Source organism: Serinus canaria, chromosome 4 (assembly GCF_022539315.1).
Source record: "Serinus canaria isolate serCan28SL12 chromosome 4, serCan2020, whole genome shotgun sequence".
Taxonomy (NCBI): Eukaryota; Metazoa; Chordata; class Aves; order Passeriformes; family Fringillidae; genus Serinus; species Serinus canaria.
Window position 1 is genome coordinate 18,129,250 of NC_066317.1, and position 15,661 is coordinate 18,144,910.

Here is a 15,661-nt window from a genome sequence, read left to right on the forward strand (position 1 = left end):
TTCACAAGCCCTTACAGGGAGGGAAAATAAGTAACTTTGGAGCAGTCAGGTTAACAGCCTTTCACTTCATCAACTGAACCCGTGTGCAACCACAGATGCCTTAAGCTTTAGTGTTTTATAAAATGATAGGGACACAGGAGAAGCATATTGCCTTTTCTACTTACCCTACTCTGAACTCAAGCATATTAGTGGCTGACAACCCTTTTTTGTTTTTTTTCCCTGTAAAAGGCATCTAGCCTTTAGTTGAACATACCTCTTTTTTTTGTAAAAATAATGAAAGCTCAGTATCTAAGATGCCACCCAAACTAGACCAGGTTGCTCAGTGCCCCATTCAACCTGGCCTTGAACCCTTCCAGGGACAGGACATCCACAGCTTCTCTGGGCAGCCCGTGCCAGTGCTTTGCCACTCTCACCATAAAGAATTTCTTCTGTATATCTGACCTAAATCCAGATGTTATTTAATAATTCTGAGCTCATGTTCTCCACTACAGCAGCTTTCTGGTCAGTTTATGGCCACCATGAAGCAGTCTATAGTTCCTGAAGTTTATCCATTATTACACTGGGAGAAGAAATGCAGTACTGGCCTTGAAATGACACCATGCAATGTTAAAAACAAGATAAAAACTACTGCCCCTCATGTGCTGGCAGTGATGAATTATGCAGTTCTCTCCTTCCAGTCTCTCCCATCTGCACTAGTTACAAGACAACCTTGGTTCAAACACTGTTCTCATTGAGCTCTGGAGCTGTCAGGCCAGTCTCAGCTTTTGTGTGAGATTCCTGAAAAATAAATTTGACAATTTCTTTGAGCAAAAGGCCTCTAACCATGTCTCCAGCCTGGTGACCATAGTACTTACATGCTTTGTGAAATTTGTGTTTCACATCAAGAATGGTAGATGCTGGAGGTACCTGGAAAAGAAAGCAAAACGTGTGCAGATTAATTCTTCATTCTTCTTCACTTTGGGGTCCCTTCTCCACCCCTCCAATGAAGACATGCTTAGATTTGTCTGCAGGTCCTTCAGGCTAAAATGAAAAATCAGCAAATTTATTTTCACAGGTTGGTATGTTATTAAGGATTGTCCAAATTTGAATTATACATCAACTGGACCACCTCTGCTTGGTCAATGGAGGGGTAAAATCACAAGGGTCAAGAGGGAAAGCTGCTGGCCCTGCTTGATGCAGTAATTGCACCCTAGATCAAACCAGTGGGAAAACTTGAAGGGTTTAGCTTTAAAGTTAGGTTCAAGCACACTGAGGTCCATGTCCTGGGGACATGAAAGGGCTCTCTGGAGGGGGCAGTAGCAAAAGTGGTGGGCTCTGTCCTTTCTGCCTGAAATGAGTTTGCTTCTGCATGCTTTTGTTCATGTGCACTGAGGCAATTCAGGTGTCACAATTTTAGGGGGCAGCCTGGAGGCCTTTTAGGCTCTATTTTATTATGTATATTGATTTCTTAATATACTTTGTACAAATTACCTGAGAAACACATTTAGAATTAGAATTAACTAGAACAAACTACTTGGATTTGCCTTTTGTTTACAAGGAGAGGCAGTGGGACTCTTGAGGAAGTAGCATGTTGAGCTACTTATTAGTGGATTGTGACAATAACCACGCAAATAAATAGAGAAGAACATAAGAAATTCTCCTAGTAGAGATCATTTAGCACCTTAACAAAGGCTGTGTTGTTGAAAAGACTGTTTGGAGAAATACTGATGCAACAAAATAAAATTGCTGACTCTAAAGCAAGAAATCAGTGCAGAAAGAAAAGTTTACTCTTATGTAATGTGACACCCCACACAAGTGTACAGTGTGTGTGCTTTTAGCACCTATGAGTAACCCAACTTGCTTCCAGTAATATGAACAGGAAGAGAGCTCAATACAGATTTCAGTGATCTAAAGAAGTAAAATGACACCTGGGCTAAGAGGTAGTAAAATACAGATCTTTTCTACATTTTATCTTAGGTTTAGATGAGAACACTTTATTTTCCACACTTACAGAGGGTTTCACTGGGCATTTACAGAAACTGCTGTAAATGAAACTCCACTTAAACCCTGACTTGCCTCCCTAGTGTGGCTGCTAATCAATGCCAGCTCCACCCAAATCAAGGCCAAGGCTCCTCGAAACCAAGGATTACCCTTTTCCCCTGTCCCCAACACCCATGTTGTCCCAAACCATCCTGAACTGTACTAGGCCAGGCAAGAGACACTGCCCTTGGAGACCCTTTTCTTCCTAGCTACAGGAAACAATAGAAGAAGCCATTTTATCTTTCTTAGTTTAAAAAGGAAAGAAAATATTTTATCTGAAAGAAAATATTTTATTTTATTTATTTGAGCCATGCAACACCCAGTAGAACAGCACATCTCTGTGTATTTTTCCTATCATGTGTGCAACATCTGTGGTCTTGGGGGGGTTATGTTCTCGAGATCTCTAAAAATGTCTGAAATTGCTTTCTCACACTTTGTAGTCTCCCACCTGTGAGGCCTGGAGCCCAAAATCCCCCAGACAGGTGTGCAAGCTGTTAGCTGGCAACACCTCTTCAGCATACAAGCCTGCAGACCGAAATCTGTCATGTGTCCTAGCACGGGGCAGATGTGCAGGTACTCAGAGCTGGCACTGCCAGCTGAAGGATGGGGATGGTCTTTTCCACTTTGATGGAGGATGAGCTGGCTTTCTAAATGCAGTATAAGCCACATTGCTGCAGGGCCTGCAGCCCTACACATCAGCACCTCACTGTGATGGGTTCTGGGATAGAGTAGCTAGGGCCACCCCATGCTCTGGAGAGCTGATCAACCAGTTTAGGCAAAGAAAGCTGAAAAACTGTAAAGCTTAGCATGCTTAAAGAGCAGTGCTTGCTCAGAACAGAGCCAGGTCTCCATCTCCAGCTCTCCTGAGTATGTTTTGACTTCAGGGCAGAGCTGCCCTCAATCTGTTCAAAATGTCTAGCCAAGCCTTGTTAGCAACTCTACCTTTACATCCTTCTTCCTTTTTTTCACCCTGAGACAATCAGCGATTTCTCCCCGCCACATCCTGCTATGGCAGCAATGGGGCTCACATCATCTAACTTCAGCTGTTTAAAAAATGAATCCAAGCTCATGTTTTAGGTTCACCAGTGGATCCATGCACATGCCTCAGGTGTTGCCAAGATACCAAGAGCTTGCAGTGTCCTGCTGCAGCCCAGGAGCGGGTGAGTGGGCCCCTGGGGGGGGATGAGCAGCACCAGGCAGCACTCACAGCTGGAAGGGCCGTGCCCTGTACATCCCTGAACGAGGCAGAGCTCATTAGCAGGACACTGCTGTGCCAGCCACATCCAAGCTGCTTTAGGCCAGAGCTGGTTTAAGCCCTGCCAGCCCGTGGGCAGAGATGTGCTGGGCTGGCAAGTCACGGTCTGGCAGTTCTGCTCAGCTCCACGCAGGTTGTGGGCACCCTGGGAAGGCATGGGGCTCACATCCAGCCAGCAGGGCAGCAGGACACTTGTTCTGTATGAGCCAGCTGCCTTCCAGAAGGACCCTTCCACTCGAGACAAGCTACACAGGTGAAGAATAACACAAATACTTTCCCCTTCAGAATGGGCTGTGACACAGAAGAATCGCAGTGTCCTTTCCCAGGCAGAATAATGAGGTTGCAGCCACAAAAGAATGAAATACATTTTTTTATGATCTTGATAATTCTGTGTCCTTTTCTAAAGACCTCATAAAACAACCAGTGAAGTTGTAGTTTCCAATATTGATCAAGGAGAAGATGGATGCTGAGACACCAGCTTACTACTAAGAGTGTCCTCTTCGTAGACCATTAATTATCTTTTGTTCCCTTCATTGTACATCAATACAAGGTAAGGAGTTGTAAGGACTGGGAAAGCATCTGCTCTTATTGCCCTTTGTGCTAACTGAATAAAACCCCCTGGAATATTTCACTGTAATTATTAGTCTTACTCTCATTCTTTTGAATTATGTCTGAAAGTGTTAGAACCCTTTCTTTCCTCTATTTCAGCGCTTTACAAATATGCAAAGGCAAAGCAGAGCCAGAGACCACCCTTAGTTTGTTTAAAGCAGGATGGATTTCTGCTCTTATTTGTATGTATCTTCTACAAGCTGATGGTCAAGCCACCTTTTCCCTACAACTTCTTCACTTGTAATCTAACACCTGATTTAAAGAGTAGTCAGCTTTCCAGTAAGTGACTATCATGTGTAAGGTTCAAGACTACTTTCTTTTGAAAAAAATGTTATGAATGTTATGAATAAATGCATATTTTACAGCTTGGATTGCAGTCATTACACTTTTCGTTCAAAAAAGATTATTTCAAAATGTCAAATCCTGATTTTCCTGTACTTTTGCAGGCAGAAAACTTTTCCATTTGAAGCAAATGGAAGTAAACTTTTCATTTACAGGGATTCAAGAATTAAAGGACCTTCTGGGTCATCCATACCAGTTCTATTTTCCTTCAGACACCAATGCACAAAGCACCACATTTCTTATTAAGATTTAAAATAGTATTTTATACTAGGACTGAAGGAAGAGCACTAAGTGGAAGATATTAAGGGAACTTAACACTGCCTTTTGTGAGTGCAAGGTAATCAGATAGTTATCCACTTTCATATCTCTTTCACATTTGTAAGTCAAGGAATTTTGCCAAATCTAGTGATCTGTAGGTAATTGCATCACACAGTTCTTGCACTAAGGAATTATTGTGGGGGTCAGAGGCCAGCAGAATATTAAGAAAAATTTGAATAATAGAATTTCAGCAAATAAGTAATCTTTCATTCAACATTTCTCTCTGAATACCTTTTTCTCTTTGTGACATGTCAGTGCCACTGCACTGCTGAGTTGCCTACTTTGTAACAGACATTTTCCATAATTGCAGGAATTCAGAAATTCTGCCACTCCAGTTGCTCATTAACCACTGCCCCATCTTCAGCCACTGTAAATTTGTTCAAAAGGGTGACATCAGTTTATTGCAGCTGAGGATCTGGCTGCAAGACAGATAACCAGCTAATGGAAAGCCAGGTAATTTCCAAATTCAGCACTCAACAAATACTTCATCATTACTACTTTTGCACCCTGTCCCTTCTTTGGGACTATGCTGTATTATAAAAAAAACAGCAGCATTCCACAGAAAGTTAATTAGAAAAACACCTGTTCTAGCTGATGTCTGTGTTATGTGAATTTGACCTCTAGATCAGATTGGCTCTTTCTTATGGTCAGTTTTCACAATCAGAATTAAAAACTGGGCACTGTTTTGCTTTAACCTTTCCCAGAGTGTCCCACAGAGCTCTCTTGGGGAACCAGTGTGCTGGTCATGCCCAGAGAGATATAAATAAATGAGCTCACCATGGAAATGACATAGAGCTACCTGCATATAGACAAGTGCTGTCAGCAGCCACACAAAGGCTTTATCTAGAACCCAGTATTTTCCTCAGCAGGCTGCAGTGAAGTGGCTCCCAAACAGCTGGCTCTGGCCTCAGCCCAGCCCTGCCAGAAGCAGGAGATATTCCGAATTACGGCTTTCCAGCACACGGACGTCAGCAGAGGCTGTCTCACTGAGCAATCTTCCAGATTATTTATTATCTGGTCACATGAACCTTGGCATATGAGATAATCTGACTGACTAATATTTCCAGTGATTATGGGCCAAATTAGCTAAGAATACACAGAGCCACATGCTTGCTGCGTGCAGTCATGTCAATTTACACCAGCCAAGTTCGTCTCTAAAGATGATGAATTGTTTTTGTGCTGCTAGCTGGGTATTTCTATTTAAAAAAAAAAAAAGAATAATTAAAAAACCCCAAAAAAACTCTCTCTTTGCAAGAAATTGCCTGAAAGAGTGTCAGGCACCAAAAAGAGCTTTTTCTCTCTCTGCTAAAGATGAGAGTGAAGTAAAGAGAATGTGATTCATTAGCAGGAAGAAGGTGTGCAGAATTGAACATGCACACCAATTTCTGAGCAAATCTGACAAGATTGGTACATCCCCATGCCCTGTGACCTTTTATTAAGGGGAGCTGAGTAAGGTTCCTGTTCACCTCAGCAGCTGAACAGCAGAACCTGTCAGGAAGCCTCTGTCACAACACTTTTCTACCAGGGAAATAAAATTTTTCTGGCACAACCCTGGATGTGTAAATTTGTGTTGACTTCAAATGTTAAAAATTGAATAGAAATTTATAAAAAAATCTGCTTTTGGCTCATGCTGGAAAAATGGATTTTTTTTGTGCTATTTTCATTACTTTTTATTTTTCATCTGTATCAAACTTTCATTATTTCTGCATTATTTTATGACACATCTATCATGATAGTGCAAATAATATAACACATGGCTCTCATGTCATTGAAATAATCCAGTAGGAAATAATATGCAAATAAATGCACTATTAAGTTGTAAAATAAATTGAACTTGAAATATTTATTGTGTCATAACAGATTGAAATATTTCAAAACTAATTTGTAATGTAATCTTTCCCAAATTCTACCTCATCAAAAATTCAAGACTCATTTTTTTCCACTGTCATTTTCAAAGAAAACAACATTTGGGATACGCACTTAAAAACAAAATAGTTGGCAAAAATAAAGTGATATCAACTGCAAATAATAAAATAAACTTTTTTAAAATTATAATATTTAAATAGAAATAAATATAGTGATGTTTTATTGAACAAAGTATAAATCATAAAGAATAATAAGCAGTAATTTTAACCCATACTTCTCAGGAATAAAGTGAGGCTTAGGGTGGTGTTTATGTTTTTTGTTGGGATTTTGATTGCCAGTTCTAGCACACATAAAGCATATGGCTGAGATGTGGAGCCTCTGAATTTGTCTTCCCTTTTCTATCAAATAGCTGTATAGATTTTTGTTTGCTTTTTATAGCTACACACACTGCTAAAATTAAAAATCAAGACGTGCACCCAAGAAACTCAACCAATATTTATCAGAAGATGGTCACAATCCATCTGGGGGACTGCATGAAGTGAAAAAAAAAAAAAAAGCCAAAAGATCAACCAATTCAAAAGAAAATTCACAGAGGAATATATTTTGGCAAAACAAGTGGTTCTCTGGGTAGGAGGGGTAATAAAGCAGGTCCATGGAGGGGAGCTGGAAGCTGAGAAGCAGCAGAAAGGGATGGGAAGTGAGGGTGATATATGAGAACAACCAGGCAGCATCAGGTCTGTTGGAAATCCAAATACTTTTCTTTATTCAATACCAAGTGCTTGCTGTACTTCTGATAGAGGTCCTCTGACTGCCACAGTTTGTTCTTTTGAAGCACAAGAAATGTAGCTGCTAAGGAAGAAAAGCTCACATTTTAAGGAACTTTTTAAGGAACAAATGCAAAATTGCCTAAACACAGGCAGATGCAATAACAGCATTAACATGTACTGCTGGGTATTTACAGGTCCATGACTGCATGGATCAGATGTTCTGTGAAGAATCACACACTGGACTTTAGAAAGAACCTGAAGCATGTTCTGATGAAGCAATAAATCATTTGAAGGGCTATTTTAATGCTAATAATGCCTATAAGAGATGCCATTATGCACCTAACTTTCCATCATGGGCTGTGCTGTTAACTATTAGACTCATAAAACACCTACTGCTCCCCATGGTTTTGTACTGCTCCAGTACCTTTATTATTTGCAATAATCTCTGAATTATCTCTGATGCAATAAGGCAAATGTGTGGCTGGGGTAAAATGTCATAAATTTGGTGGGAAAGAGGACGTTTCCACACTGGCTGGGAATCTGTCTCCACAGATACAATTTTGGCAATGTTCATTGCTCTGGTGGCGTAGCTGGCTTTTGCTGCTGGCCAGAATGTTCAGGAAGAGTTGGAGCACCACCAGTGTCTCACAAATTCACTCTTGTTTTTGCTCAACTTTATATGCAACTTTAATTTTTTGGAATATTTATTATATTTGCTTTTTTATTTCTTCCCCCAGGCTTAGACTTTTTTATCTAAAATAAGAGATGTATAAAATCTGTCATTTAAAGGCACTTCTAAGCTTTGATTGGTATCAGCTGAAGCATTAGTCATCTGTTGCAGCTTCTGTAGTTCTTTAAATTATCCCTTTGCAAATGCTAAATGCCCTAAAGTTACCAGCTTCTCCCCTCCCCAGTCTCTCTCTTCTAGAAAAATCAAAGGCCATTTCTCCAGGTATTCCATTTAAAAAGCCATCTCACAGCAAGCAAAAAGTAATATGTATAGTTGCCTCTTTTCATCTGAAGCCATCCGTAGCTATATTGACATTAAAATTATGTGAATTTCTAGCAGAGCAGGAAGAACTAAGTGTCATGCATTGCTACAACAGAATTTGAATATGTTTACCTACTTTACCAAGTATAAGTAATAACTGAGGAAGAAAATACTGCTGTCATCACTTCCAGCACTGTGGGCTGGGCAGAAGATTCAGTGCTTACAGGCATGAAAAGACAGATATTTTAAAATTGTATTTTTTCTCAGCGCCCCCCAGCAGGGGCCAGATCCCCGTTGTGCTGGATGCTGAGAAAACATACAGTGAAAGACACAAGACACCATGAAATCCTCCTTCCAAAAGGAAGTTAAAAAAGAGGATTTCCACAGCAAAGAGCCTACATCCAGCTGGTTTTTTGTCTGTGTCCCTTCAGCCATTTCGCTGTGGGAATTGCTGCTGTGTGGACTCAGCATCCATGTCTCACTCTGGAAGCCCCCTACTTTGACACAGCTGGGTATTCAGCCCCTTTTGGCATCTCTGGCATCAGAGGTGGCACACCACCAATGACAGATTGCTTGAGTGAGAAAAATTATGGTAAAATCCTCAGCATGGAATGAGACTGCTGTGGATGGTCACAGGTTCTGCTTGTTCTCCACAGAGAAAAATATACAGCCCTCTGAAGTGAAATATTAGAAGTGAAAGATTTAAGGGGGGAAAATACTTAGAATGGCCATGAAAGTATTAATCTCTTTCTTGGGAAAGGACTTCTTTACTTGGCTTGCTTAGAATGAGGCTAATGGGAAGAACCTGACATTAGAGGCAATGTTCTGAGTTCCTTTGCAGAGTTTCATTGCCTGCTTTAATGACTGCACTCGCTCACCTAAAATGAATGTGGTATGTCTAACCTCCAAGCCATGATGTGAGAAGTTATTTTTATTTGCTAGAGCTGACTGTGCAAAAGAGATGACTGTTCTCCTCGGCTGTTCCCTTTCTGTGACAGAGCAGCAACCCACAGGCAAGAGGAAGAGATTTCTGATACCAGAGGCAGCATTTCTGCATGCAAATGGCTTTGCTGACAAGCCAGTGGAAATTCATTGTATTGCTAAGCCATAGCATGCAGGTACAAACACACTGCTGCTTCAGGTGCTTAACAAACAAACAAACAAACAAACAAACAAAACAGAAACAAACAAACAAAAAGCTTATAACTCCTTCAGAGAAAAACAGGTCTTTCAGAGCAATCAGAATAAGCCCTAATTCATCTTTGGCAAAAGATGCAGTGATAGACACTCTGTAATATTTAACTGCAAGAAGTGTTGAGTAAGCACAAGTGACTGGGTTGATGCATAGACTTAGTGCAAGGGTGTTTTAATTCCCTAAAAATAACAATATTCCCATGACATTCATTGTAGGCATTGCACAGCAAACAATGCCTACAACTCACAAACATACAGCTAGAAGTTCCTCCAGTGTGTACTGCCAGCCATAAGTGTTCAATTATCACTAAGATAATTTTACAAAGATGTTTCAGAGGGAGGAGGCACTGGGTGGAGGACAGAGAGCTGGCTTAAGGAACAGTAGGAAAGCAACCTCCATTATCTTTGCAACACATCAAGGAAAGAGGCTCCTCCTGCACATCTGAAGAAGCAAGATCTCTTCTGCAGGCTTGGGAAGTGTTCTGAAAAGGGAGGGTCCCTGCACAGTGGCCAAAACCTGAGTTTTCACCTCTGTTTACAGCTTAACTTGCAAAATTGTACAGCACAAAACTACTGAGCTCTGAGGCTTTTGATGGGAAAAAAGCTTTCTCTGCTGGCTTCTCCAGAGGTGATTTGTTCTGTAAAAACTGTACTGTGTAACATTTCCTGCCTTAAAAGCAACTCATGCAAAGTTAATTACATTGCACTATGTTTGTGGGAAAATGCATTTTACTACAAGTTAATTTGAAGAAAAAAAATATTATACAACGAATGCTATAAAAGAAACAGTTATGAGTTGCTTTAACAGCATTTGTAAATCAAATCACTGCACATCAATAACTTTAAAACCAACCTACATCAGGTTTTTGGAACAATGTATGAGGGAAACAGTTTTTGAGTAGCCATGTATTTTTCATAAGTTGTGGGTGGCAAAAAAAATGTGGGTTATTTGTTAAAAAGTACAAAAAGGAATTGTTTTCTTTGATTTATAAGACTTGATGATTTTTGCGTCTTCTGCTGTTTTCTGTGGCTTTTTGGAAGCAACACAGAAGCCAAAATCCTTAGACAATTTGTGATGCTATTTAGTTGAAAATATTTGTTACAAGAAATCTTTAATTACATGCTTTCCTCTTTACACAGAGATAGGACTTTCATCCATACAAATTAATAAATTGTGAGAAAAAAAGGGACTTTTGATTATCTAGGCTCACCTGCTTTTTTACACTGGCCAAAGAAGAGATTTATTCCTTGCTAAATACTTCTTTCACTCATTGAGTGAGAAACATGTATGATTCATGTTTCAACTACAGAATATCTTCACACAAATGCAGAATTGCTGTGCATGTTAAAGAGCTGGACACTGGCCCACAAGACACTCAGCTCTTACTTACCATCCCTTGGCTGTAGAAATATAGGCCAAAGTTCTTGGCTACATTTTCCTAATTGTGGCTTTCAGGCACCAGCTCTTGTAAGGCCTTTGGCTGCTTGGCTAAGAACCTTTCTGCTCAGAAACATCCCCTCCTGGGGAGCAGGGGAAAAAAGAAGGAAAACCCAGGATGCTGTCCTGCAAACTGGCCCAGACACCTGGACTCTTGTCCTGCCATGGGCTGTGTGTGGAGCAGCAAGCTGTCCGTACACCTGCTCAAAACTTCAGTGCCTTGTCCCAGGGCACCTCCTCTGAGCATTTATATACTGCTTTTAAGGAGAGTTGTAGCCTAAGTCTAAATAACTTTCCCTACTTGAGGATTTCCCCTAGTTTGGGGACATTTTTTAGAATAACTGGGAGAAAAAAAAACCCTGAAGCTGGTTTGTGACTCCTCCCCATCCTCCAAAATCAGAAGCCTCTTCTCCATGGCACATCACCTCAGAATTAATTTCAAGAGCAAATATGGGGGAAAAAAATCTCACACTGCTATTATTTCTCCTCTAAATTCTTTAAGTAACTCACTGGAAAAGCTTCTGTGCACCAAACTACTTGCATAATGTCATAGCCAAAGCAGAGAAAGTCCCCAGAGCAGGCTGACAATATTAAATAAAAGAAATTGTACTCCTATAAAGAATTTCATGTTCACAGTGTGCATGTGAAAATAAACTGCCACTGTTGCTGACTCGTGTGAATTTAGGTTTTGCAAGATTAGGTAATTTTCCTCCAAACCCTGCTCCTGCAGGAGGTGACTATGGGACCAAAATGTCTGGGATTTTTCTCTTCTTCTGATTCCTTTCAGTATTTTTTCTGCCTTTCCTGGTTGTGGAAAAACCTGCAATATGATGTGAGTGTGTTTTAAAGGCTTAAAAAAATATATGTATTTATTCTGTTCCTTGAAGTTAAAGACAACCAAGAACTTTTAATAACCATTTAATGGACTTGACTGATCCTTCTTAAAAGTGTAAGATAGGTAAGAAAACTCAAGGAAATAATGTTATTTTTCCTTTTTTAAATGGAGAATTAATTCAGAGAAGTAATTGTGCTGGATTCAAAACTTTTGGATTGATGCCAACTGACTTCTCAAGATAACACAGCCAAACACACCTTTTATAAATTCCTGATACTGCATTGAGGACAGGAAAATATTTCTTGCTAGATGCCAAAACTAGTTAAATGTTCCATAATTTTGGAGATTTTACAGAGCTCCCACTAATCTGAATGGGATTCACAGGGACATGCAAGGATCTCAGAGAAACTCAACCTCTTTGATAAAGCTCCACAGAGCATTAGCATTGAATCACTTGGCCTGAGTTTCTGTTGGGTGGAGAAAGAAAGGGTTCTTCTCTCTGCCATTATAATACAATTTTTCCCTTCAGATTTATTAATCTGAGAATATTATAAATGCATTTGCTCTAAATCATACTATTCTGAACCACTAGCAATATGCAATAAGAGTTTAAATACGTGCATTTTATCTATGTTTTCCATTATCTCCTATTCTGGCAAGCAGTAATTACATGCAAACCCAAGAAATTAAGTTAATCAAAGCTATCTCAGAAACAGGCATTAGAAGTGTCCTGTTGGGCCTGTACCAGTTATATTTAATTAAACAGAAAATTATGCATAATCCAGTACACCAGTCTCTTGCTTGCTCTCACAACCAACTGAAATTAAGTTCACCAATAGTAACAAGCTCATGGAAGCAAGGGACTCAACTTCTGTAACTTCAGGGCTGACTTAGGGATTATCACAGCAAATAAAAGCACTTGAACAGCCAGGTGAATGAGCATTCAGAAACCAAATTCTTTAGGCAGCCTTGGAAATCTCAGCCTTGCACTGTACTTGTACCAATTCCTTGATACTGTGCCAAAATTTTTTTAAAAAAGCCCATACTGCTGGCCATGTAGATTGAACATATATTTCTGGTTTTGAGCAGAGACTTGCAGCTGTTATTGCTACCCTGTGTGTATTTCACCTCTGAATAAAGAGCACTTAGCAATCACTACTCCTGTCTCTCTTTTCACCGCTACAGGGGCAGAGTCCATGGTTTGGAGGAGGTGTAAAAAATCTTTGGGGTCAGAAAAATTCAAAATAAAGATTTAAACACAGCTCTGGTATCATCCCAGCAGCATGGAAGGATCCCTGAAACATGCATGGCTCTCTGCCTAATGCTGTTTCTGTACCCTACTACTTCTGTACTGTACTACTATACTACCCATATTTTAATGACATTTTAGGAAAGCCCAATATAAGAAACAGATTTGTCTTTCTTTTGACCAAAACCTAATTCTAAATGTATGTAGATAAACTAACAACTGTGTAAATATCACTCAATAAAGTAATGTGAACGCTACCATCAAAATTGTTATTAATAGTGATCCTATTTGTTTGACCATTTTGTGCATGTTCCCTCTTTGGCTGGATTAACAAAAAATAGCAGAAAATATTTTGCCCCATTAAGAATTAACAAATGAGACATTTACCTTTAACTAGGGACACAAATTGCAAAAACACCCTTTAAATTACCAAGAACACTGGAAATCTGGTAGTATCCACCTTGCATATTTCAAAGGCATGAAATTAAACATTTGAAGCAAACTTATCTACCTGGTCCAGCTGTTGCCAATGAGGATAAGGGAATCTTTTTTCTAGAAAGACAGTAAGTCCCGAAACTCCACTAATTTACTGAAAATTCCATAGGCTAAATAGATTAGGATTCCCATTTTCGTGGCATGAAAGAGACCAACTCTTTCACCGAGGGACAATGAATCACAAAAACTGTGATGAAAATATTTATGAAGCATTTTTACCTGTTATTTGTGGGTTCATGAACTTTTGTCCTACCCAGTCCTCTCATCTATTTATGCAATTTGGCTGTAGTTTATATTTTACTCACATTATTAAAACAAACAAATAAATAAACCAAACAAAATTTCAAAACACCTCTTTTAGCTATGACTTTTTGTTTAAAACTAATTTTTTTTTTATTGCCAGGTCCAATCTAACAAGCAGGGCACAGCTGAGTACATTTAGGTACCACCAAGTCCTCATAGCATTGCAGAGATGGTAGGCTTTACAAATGTATTAAAAATGAGTATCCATTCTGAAACAAATGTTTAAGTATCGTGCTCTGGAATAGACACTGTGATCTAAGTGTCAAGAGTCAGCCTAAGGACGGAACCTTGAGCCCACAGAGCTGCCAAGAGGTCTAAAACAAACCAGTGCAGGATTGTGTGTAAAAATCCTGGAGAAGACCAGCCCAGGGTTGTGACTCACAAGGAATTCCCAGTGTCTCCCAGAGAAAGGAATGAAAGCACTTCCCCTGCAGAGTAAGACCACAGCACACGGAGAGCAGAGTCCCTGGATTGGCGCCGTGGGAGCCGGGCACAGCCCCGGCGGGCTGGCATAACACACTCACCTTGTCCACAATGCAGATCTGCTTCTTGCTTTGCACATCAACAATCTCTACTTCAAAGTAGGTGATTTTCGAATGCTTGAGCGCTGGTGATGGTTTGATTTGGCCAGCAGAGAGCACCAGCTGAGACAGGTTGAAGACAGAGCGTGAGTCATTGTGAGACATGGGCAGAGCTCCTCCATCGGCTGCGAGGTGCCGGCTGTGCTCGGCAGCGCCGGGACTCTGCCTCTTGAGCATGCTGTGCCCCGGCAGCAGCGAGCGTCATAGCAGCAGGGGACACTTCCAGGGGGAAATGCTTCCTCCCTGCTGCAGTTAAATACAGCCACAGACCGACCAGACACAAAAGGTCAAGTGGCATTCCATGTGAAGTGTGCTGTCTTATTTAGCAGGGGTGAAAACAATGGCTCTGTAATCCGTGTCTATATTTAATCTGCTAGCGTGATGTCCTGTGTTGGTGCTGCTGCTTTCTTATTTTCTTTTTTTCATTTTATTTAAAACAGCGTTTGAAACAAGAGATCCTGAAATTCCCTATTAGCAGGTATCAGATCTTGAAATTCCAGAGCCCCAGAGGAGCAAACAGAAATGAATGTAGGAAATTCCACTGTTACCTACTGAGACAGATGTTTAAAATATCCACGGACACACACATGTGTAGGTATAAATGTCACCTATTCTAGATAATCATGATCAGATGCCAGCTATTCTTAGAAATATCTACTAACAAAATAGCATGAGTTCATCAGCAAAATTTAGGGGATGCTTGCAAATATCTGCTTAGATTTGGCACATTGGATTTTCTGGTATTTAATGGGGTAGAGCTTTCCTCACAGTACTGCCAGGGAAAATCAACTGAAGGAATGGAAATCATAACCTTAAAGGCATTCATTCAGGGCTTGGATCATTTCACTATTTTCTTATTCTTTCCTGACAATTTTTACAATGAAAGTCTGCAACAAAACAAAAGCAGCTTTAATGGTAAGAATAAAGACTATATAAAACAACGATTTTTCTCTGAAGCAGCTTCCCCAAGCCTTGTTTAAACTTCATTTCTCCATGTATGGCTTTTTAATAGGATTTAACAGAACTAGCAGCACTTTTCCATCCTGAAATTCTCCCCAAATTTCCCTGGGCTGCCTAGGATTACAGTGTAAGAAGGGCACCATGAGTTTCAGCAGACAGCTCTTTCCACAGAGTAAATTCTGAATACATTTCTCCATGGTAAAATCTCAGGAAAACTACAATCACTATTACAAAAATCATGTGGGTTTGTTACACTGAGGAAATTATTTATGTGGAAAAAGCTTCCACAAGGTAAAAATCACCACACAATTAATACCCACTCTGGGGATGCAGGGTGGAAACAGAACAGCTCTCTTTTCTCTGATTCTGGAGAAAATGTGGTGGTTCTTTAGCCATAGTTCTGACTAAAGGAGCCAACCCCAACTCATATCTAAGTTGC

At 40.1% G+C, this 15,661-nt stretch overlaps 1 protein-coding gene across 3 annotated transcripts in view; it reads right to left on the bottom strand.

Moving 5' to 3' along the window:
- Window positions 1-14,472, bottom strand: part of TECRL (trans-2,3-enoyl-CoA reductase like) — a 58,746-nt gene extending 44,274 nt beyond the window's left edge. For all 3 annotated transcript variants that reach the window (XM_018926846.3, XM_009101316.4, XM_018926847.3), the window contains exons 1-2: window positions 14,206-14,472; window positions 855-906 (exon numbers count right to left, since the gene is read on the bottom strand). In XM_018926846.3, the coding sequence (XP_018782391.1) occupies window positions 855-906; window positions 14,206-14,439 (286 nt within the window). In that variant the 5' untranslated portion in view covers window positions 14,440-14,472. The remainder of the gene's footprint in view (window positions 1-854; window positions 907-14,205) is intronic.
- Window positions 14,473-15,661: the final 1,189 nt, after the last annotated feature.